This window comes from Mastomys coucha, unplaced genomic scaffold (assembly GCF_008632895.1).
Source record: "Mastomys coucha isolate ucsf_1 unplaced genomic scaffold, UCSF_Mcou_1 pScaffold22, whole genome shotgun sequence".
Taxonomy (NCBI): Eukaryota; Metazoa; Chordata; class Mammalia; order Rodentia; family Muridae; genus Mastomys; species Mastomys coucha.
Window position 1 is genome coordinate 204,080,629 of NW_022196905.1, and position 8,378 is coordinate 204,089,006.

At 47.2% G+C, this 8,378-nt stretch overlaps 1 protein-coding gene across 2 annotated transcripts in view; it reads right to left on the reverse strand.

The window, feature by feature from the left end:
• Positions 1 to 8,197, reverse strand: part of Klhl2 (kelch like family member 2) — a 110,665-nt gene extending 102,468 nt beyond the window's left edge. Inside the window, exon 1 of one of the 2 annotated variants that reach the window (XM_031339944.1) lies at positions 7,915 to 8,197. In XM_031339944.1, coding sequence (XP_031195804.1) covers positions 7,915 to 7,940 — 26 coding nt within the window. In that variant the 5' untranslated portion in view covers positions 7,941 to 8,197. The remainder of the gene's footprint in view (positions 1 to 7,914) is intronic. The other variant, XM_031339943.1, reaches the window with a different exon arrangement.
• Positions 8,198 to 8,378: the final 181 nt, after the last annotated feature.

The window sequence follows — 8,378 nt, forward strand, 5'->3', positions numbered from 1 at the left end:
AGCAAGGGTGAAAGCAGCCATGCATGATTTTTAAAAACAACAACCACCGGTGATGTAATACGCCTTACCACCCACTTACCCTCCCACCCCAGGCTGATCATCCCAGATTGAGAACAAGCACTTTAGAGAATCTGGGCTGTTTATAACTTTAGTGTTCTATTGGTGCTTCAAGTTATGGGGAATGCTATGGCTGCAAATTCTCCCAGGGGACCAAAGATACTGTCACATTTAGGATGTAAAGACTTGGCCTCTGGGTGGCCACCCATTCTCTGTTCTGTCCTCTGCCTGCTCACCTCAAAAGCTGCAAGACTCCCCAGCTTGCAATGAGTCAGCCACCAGTACTCACAAACTTCTGCCAAGTTCACGTCAGCAGCTGTTGTTTTCAAAGTCCCCATCCGTGCCGTACTGCTCTGAAGTTTCCCTAGTACTTTATAATATTTCTCCTGTACTCTCGCTGTCTCCTCTGCCAAACGTACGTTCAGAAGCTTGGCAAGTTACTAGCAAAGATCCCCTTAAAAACAAGACCAGATACTGGAAATACAGACTAGAACCTAATGACTGTCTTCACAAATCTTTATCACACCACTCTATAATAAAACTTTCCAACAGAATTCCCTCGGAGCTCCCTGCCCCATGGTGGCTCCCACTAACTGGCGCATCACTGAGACACAGAGGGAGCAGCAGGTTTTCCTCAGTCAACGCTTAGGTCATGCTAAGGTTATGCTTGAAGTTTCTGCAAGGTTCTAAAGGCAATTTTGCTACAAGTGTATGGAATTGAACCATTACTTGGGCTTTAGTTGTACCATTGCACAAACTGTAATCAATAAACTTAACAATATTCACCAAATAAATATGGCTTTAGAAAAAAAAAAACTGATGCTGGGCAGTGGTGGTGTATGCCTGTAATCCCAGCACTTAGTGGCAGAGGCAAGCGGATTTCTGAGTTTGAGGTCAGCCTAGACTATAAAGTACGTTCCAGGATAGCCAGGGCTACACAGAGAAACCCTGTCCTCCACCAAAAAAAAACCAAAAAAAAAAAAAAAAACTTAATAATGTCTGTCCTATTATCCCCAGAGCTTGGACTGGGTTGACGATACACTACACAGGTGGTAGCTACTGCTTATGATATGAGGCTCTGAGTAAGAGTATCTGCACAGTGTAGGTCCTTAGAACTGAGTATGAGGCACCTTGTGAGATTAAACTCCTATCCTGTGTGTGGCGTAACACCTCATGATCTCATACTCATACCTTTGAAAATGTGTGTGTGTGTGTGTGTGTGTGTGTGTGTGTGTGTGTGTGTGTGTGTGTATTGTTGTTGTTGCTCTTATTGTTAAAAGGTGCAGCTGTGATTACTCAGAGCTGGAAAGGAAACATCTAGAAGAGACAGGGATGCTCTATTTTATTTAGGAATAGGAGTTTAAAACCAGAGCCCCAAGCCTACTGGAGGGCTGGGGAGACATCTCTTCAGCCCGGGCCTTGGTTGTGTGGGGAGGTGCTCGCTGGGAGGTGGATGGGCTGTTTGAGGGTGAGGGGCTGATGGAAGTTGAAGCATAATTGCTCTCTGATAGTGGAACAATGGTGCTGTAAAAAGCTGCACTTCAGCTCAACCCAGCGCCATCCTCTTTCCCTCCCACCTCCATGACAAACACTGCACAATCAGGCACTTTTTGTCCCTGACAGTGACTATTACCAGGAAAGGGATGGGGAAAGAGTATGTCTTATGCAAGATCCATCCTTTAAAGAATATCTCATAAACAATTAACAAAGTGTGATCAGAGAAACACTTTCGTGAGACGATAAAATGGAGAAAAGGGGGGTAATGAGCCATTTCAAACATTTCCGTGTCTTTTATTGCTCATGTTTTTTGGTTTTTGTTTTGTTTTTTTATTTGTTTTCCTTTGCTACTTTTTCTACAGTGGTCATCTCTTCCAAGCGGCACCTAACCTTGCAGTTCAGATGATGGGCTTAATTGTCTATCATCTTTATGGGGGATGGGAGGTAGGAAAGGACCACTTGAAGACAGAAATCAGGGAGGACCAAATGGCAGTCCTGTCTATGCCAAGCACTAAACAAGTGACCCTGAATCAATGAGAGGGAATTCCCCCTCATCCACTTGTCTCACTAAATACCATGTGAATACAAACATAGAGAAGAATGTTGATGTTAGGAACTAAATGGAATATGACCATTTTGCCTGTATTCACTCTCTTGGCCTTCAATTTTAATTGCAACACTCGACTTAAAATTGGAATGCATACATAATTACAGCTGTTAATAAATCAAACAGAAAGCTGCTGCCTAAATGCCCAGTGCACACCTGTAATAAAGCAAGAGGGGCTGACCCAAGACCCTGCTCTAGTTTCAAATCTAATAGAGAAGGCAAGGCCAAATGCTGAGAAATGGCACGTGTCAGTATACATATGCAAGACTGGAAACTCCATAGGAAGCTAACAATGATCCAGAAGGGGCTGAAGTCAAGAATTAAATAGATAATAAATAAATAAAACTGTAAAGGAGATGGGGCTCAACTGGGCCCTTTCAGGGCTCTAAATCATTTTAAACAGAGGCAGGAGTGTGAGCAATAGGCAGGACTGGAGAATCCTGGCTTATGATGGCACAAAGAGCCTAGCCTCAGAGGCTATGGCACATAACCATGGACTTAGAGTCAAAATGACTGAGTGTGTGGCTTTGGTTACCCATGTTGTGTGATTGTAGGATGCTGAAAGGTTAAATTGGCAGATGGACTAAAAGGTGAAGAACAAACCCAGAAGAATTTAAGGGGAGATGATATGAGATGACTGAAAAGTTCCAGGTTTAAAGTGATGAACTCTATGAACACCAAGCCTCTCCAGCTCCTGCAGACAGACAAGGTTTGTGTGTGGGGAGAGGTGATTCCGAGGTGGGAGGGAGAGGAAGAGTCACAGATTGTGTGAGTGTTTTCAGTGACAAGAACCAGAGGATGGCTATTCCATTCCTACTTGGAAAAGTTACGTGGGGAGCCAGTTTGAGAATAAGTTACGAAGTTATCCTTGAAAATACTGAGTTTTACACAGGAGCTAAGAAACTCCACCAGTGGCCCAAGATTCCAGAGCCTTTAAGCACAGATCTAAGTGTTGACTTAAGATATAGATGTCTCCATGCTCCAGAGGCTGCAGCAAAAGTATTCTCGCACACTAAAGGCTACCCTGGGCTACACTGTGAGACTGATGCCAATCTGGGCTACAGGGTAAGACACCCTGTCTTAAAAAATAATCAACAAGAAAAGATACAAACAGGAATACAGATTAGGTCCAGACCCACTTCCAGGAGGAACTTGCCGGTGAGCTGCAGAAACCACAAAGCAAAGCTTGGTAGTTCAGTCCTTGATCCCAGCACTCAGGAAGCTGAGGCAGGAGGATCAGAGCTCCAGGCCAACCTGCTATACATAGCAACATCCTGTTTCCAAAAAAAAAAAAAAAAGGTGGTGATCAACCCCGAGGGACTAGATAGAATCCCAGCTTTTCAAATCCATAAAAGCTTGGGAAAGCAATTTAACTTGCATTTCCTCAGCCAAGAAGATAATAATAGGAGACCTACGGGGTAAGATTGTTGAGTAGATTAAGTAAGTATGAAATTATGTAAATCACATTCGGCAACTGAAAAAACTTAAAGGAGGAGGCCAAAACAAGTGGTGTCATAAAAAGCAAAGGCTGTTGCTCAAGACAGAATCTGTGAAAGGATCTAGTCAGAATATGTGAGCAGATGTCAACAATCCAAAATGTAGGAAGGTTCGGTGCACAGCATGCGGAGTACACTGGCTGCAACAGTGTCACCGCCATGCAAAACCATGCAAGGGTGTCTCTGTGCTTGCTTGTGTGCTTGCTCTTCCCTATTCCTACAGTACCGGTCCTCCCTTTGGCCTCTTTAAAGACACCCCTGGGGTTATCTGAATCTCACACACACACTATTCTCTAGCATATCCAACATTATATATCTCTCTGCCCTTTACTACTCTCTGTCATGTCCCAAAAGTTTATGTCTGGTTACTACCAGTTTCAGCCATGAGATGAAAGATTTTGTTGTTTTTCTGAGAAATCCCCCAAACTTAGCCACAGTAGGTATTCAGTAAGTGTGAATAAAAAATCTGAGCTGAGCCACTGAAACAGTTCAGCAGGCAGAAGTACTCGCCCAGGTTCAATCCCTGGGGCCCACCATTGTGAAAGGAGAGAGCCAACTCCTGAAAGATGTTCTATGATCTCCACATGTGTACAACATGTGAATACATAAGCATGCACACACACACACACACACACACACACACACACATACACACGCACCTGCACATTGCACACTGCACATAAAATGAAAATTTAACCAAAAAAAAAAAAATTTAAAGAAATGATAGTTATTCTGCTTCAATATCTAGGGCTAATGAAGTGAAAATAAGAATGTACTCCAATGGGCTTTATGAAAGATGAGCATACAAACGCTAAATTGCACGGTTGGCAATTCACCATACTCAATCTCCAAGAGCCCTAATTCTGCAGGTACCCAATGCACTACAAAGCACCAGGCTTCAACAAATTACTTTGTTTCTGTGACAAAATGAGGGCAATGAAACAAGTTTTCACAAACTTACATTTATACCACTAAAGTACTATCCCTCCAAGTTGGTCCTTCTAGTTGAGAACAGTATTACAATCGCCTTTGTTAAGTGATAACACTTGCTAATTACTCTTCAACAGACACTTCTTTACTTAGCAAAACCAGAAACTTGGCAACTCTATCCTGGACTTGACTTTTTCTTTTAAACAGATCAAAGAAATCCAAAGACCTGAAACCCTTGCTCTGATCCAACCCATCTTTGGCGGGCTAAATGCCCTTAGAGCACGGCTAACAAGTTGTCTGGCTGTGCTGGCACACCTCTGATGACAGGCATCTCCAGTGACGCAGAATCGCCCACTGGGAACAGATAAGGTTGTACCTGAGGCACAATTACTCTGGCAGAATGAAGAAAAAGCAAGACCGCAGGGCCAGGAGGCATAAGACAGCTTAGAGGAAGAAACAGCAAACAAACAAGAGCCAAGAAAACTGCTCCAAAGTGAATGTCAAATGGATTCACACAATCGGAACTTTACAGGCTTTGGTCAGCTTAATAATTAGGGAACTCCTTTATGCAAATAACCATAAAGACTAAAATATGAAAAGCACCCCAGAGGTCAAGGCTGTTTTGCTCTCATTCCGTCTGCACAGGCTACTTACTACGTTGAATTCCCTGACTCATTCATTGATACCTAATTTTCTTGGTTGCACATCTTTCAGATTTGATCAGAGGTAAACAGATGTCCTGGACCCCCAAATGAAACAGAACCTGAATGCCACATATACTCAAGAATGCAAAAAAGACAACTGGAAATATGATGTACAGTGGCAATCAATGAGGCTTCTCAGAGGAGGAGAAAAAGTTGGAGGTAGAGTGGAAAAGACAGAAAGGAAATTAAAATAACTAAGAATGTAGGCAGAGGTGCCTGCTACCCCTCCAAAGCAGCCTAAAGGAAGAAGGGTGAGACCAGAGAACAATGCAGCCTTGACTCTTAAAACAGAAGCCCAGCCCAGACAAGCATCATGAGAAGTGCCAGGCAGAGACAGGCATCCAAAAATCTACACACTGAATGAATTACTCCACAGACGCACCGAGAGAATTCTGAGTCTGCTTCCAATACTATATATAAGGCCCTTTAAAGACCAGGTCAAACATCTCTCTTTGCCTTGAAACTCAGGCTAACTAACACTCAGTGCTTATAAAGAGGTGAGTGCTCCCAGCGAGTGCTCCTAGCCTAGCTCTAGCCAGGAAGCCCAGCAAAAGCCCCTCCCAAATACCTCACCTGCAATTGCTCAGGACACCAGACAGCACGACCCAAGGTAAAAGGGAGTTAAAGGGAACAGAGGCAAAGAAGCCAGTGGGTAGGAGGCTCTAGAAGAGGGCTTGAGTCTTGGATCTACCTACAGGCTCTAGAAGAGGGCTTGAGTCTTGGATCTACCTAATGCCAATTAAATGTCTTTGTATCTTTAATTAAGTGTATGTAAACAATTCTTTCCTCAGACCTCAGCACCCCAGGATTCCTCCTCTACCTTAAGCCTCTGATCTTGTTCCAGAACTACCTGTGAAGTAGCAAACAGCAAAGAACAGAGCTGGTCATCTACTTCAGTTTTTCGATTTAAACCATTTCCTATGCCTCTTCTTGCTCTAAAGTCCTGATTTCCACACCCATTTTTTTTTTTCTTTTGAACCTGCATCCTACGGTCCCCTGGTTCTCTCCAGTTCACTCAGCTCCCAAAGGGAAAGAATGGCTGCATTTACTCGACAGAAAAGTGGGGAGGGCAAGTTCACCATAAGTAACTTATCTACACATCCTATATCATACACAGCATGTTATCTATATGCAGAGTATATTCTGCCATCAGTGCTTCTGAGACTGGTTAGAAACCTCATGTGCTGGCACTAGACTCTAGGCTGCTGAAGCCTTCTACCGTGTTGGGGGAGGGGGCGGACCTCAGGAGGCTTTCCCAACCTTCTGGGGAGCCTGAGCAGATCACACAGCCTCAAAGCTGCCACCATCTGCAAGCATCTGATCCCTTGCTTTTTCTATCATTTCTATCTGCCCAGAAGGGTCAAGCCAAGGCTCACCCACTCTTCAGATCCCCACGACCTGTACCACTCAGACTCAAAATCCTGTAATGCACATACAGAAACTGTGGCTCTATCATTCCATTTGATCTTATAAAAGGACTCAAAATACAAAATACAAAAAAAAAAAAAGTTCAGCCCAAACCAAATAGCCTCATTTTAGCTGGAATCCTGCCAAACAGCCACAAGAGGCTAGTGAGGACCAACGGTGACAGGGTGAAGCTAGCTAGCCAAATCTCATTGAGAGCCTATAAGGTTCCATGAATCAGTTCGAATGAAAAGATTCACCCGTTTTGGAGAGAGGTTTGTCTGCGGTTTGAAAAGTCAGATCCAAAGGGCTCTTTACTCCTTCGTAAAGGTTAAACTGATGAAGGCGGCGTGGGGGGGCGGGGGAGGGGAGGACGAAACGTTCAAACTCCGGAAGATTTACAGGCCACTTTAAAACACACAAAAAAAAACAAAAACAAAAACAAAAAACCCGAAAACCTTGTACCGAATAACATCTTCCACATGATTTTTTTTTAAGCTCTTATTTCTAGAAAGTAATTTTGGTGCAGGTGATCTTGAATGCACTTGGGCACCAAGGAAAAAAGACACCTGTGCCTAACAGGTCGGTAACACTACCAACGTGCCCCGGGTACCAAGGGAACGAGAGATGCTCTGATTTCTGGATAAAAGCTTTTCTGCAGTGCCAGGTAGGAGATCACATGCCCTAAAACGGCCGCAGCTCATTTGGAGTGATGTAAAAGCTCCTTGGATATTAATTTTATTAGAAATTCCAAGAAGCAAGCAACCTCAGATTGCATTCATTTTAGACTCCGGGCGTCTGGTACTTTCCAGTTTCCTGTGCATCCTCTCGCTCCCCACTAGGAAGGGGTAGGCGAGATGGGCAGCAGCAACCCATGCATTCTGGGGAGGTTGGGGGGGGGGGAGGTTACCGACAGGGCGATCGTAGCCCACCACCGTTCCCCCCCCCCACCCCGCCATGCCTCCACGCACAGCTCCATCCCGAACGTTCAATTCGCCCCGGGACTGAGAAGCCCCTACCCACGCCCGGCCGACCAGGCAGAGTCCGGTCCCACGGGCGCCCTCCGGACTGCGGGCGCCGCGCCGCGCCCCGTCACGCCCCGCGCCTCCCCTCGCCCGCCGCCCCCCGCGCGATCGCGGCGTGTCTTCCGCAGCAGCGCCGCGCGCCCTCCGCAGCCCTACAGCCCTCCGCCACGCGCCCCGGGCGCCCGCTCACTCACGCGGGAGGCAGCGGCGGCGTCTCCATTGTGGCTCCTCGCGGGCTTCAGAACGCAGGCACCGACCGCCGCCGCCAGCACCATACCAGCCGCGGACGCCGGCACTGTCCGCCCGCCCAGCCGCGTTCCATCCGCCCCGAGGGGGCGCAGCGCTCCTCACCGCGCGCCACCACCTGCGGCGGCGGCCCCCGCGGCCATGGCCCGTCGGCCCCGCGCGCTCCTGTGCCTGGCGCGGCTCCCGCGCTCCCCCGAGTGCGGGGCGGCGACGGCGGCGGCGGGACAAGCGGGCGGGCGGGCGAGCGCGCTGCTCGGCCACTTCCGGGTTCTCCGGGCTGGCGCCGGCGCCGTGACGGGCGGGCGCTGCGGCCTCCCGCGGCGGAGGGACCCCTCCCTCGGCGCCGCCCCTTCCTCCGCGGCGTCTGGAGGGAGGAGGAGGAGGCGGCCGACGGGCAGGCGGGCGGGAGGGC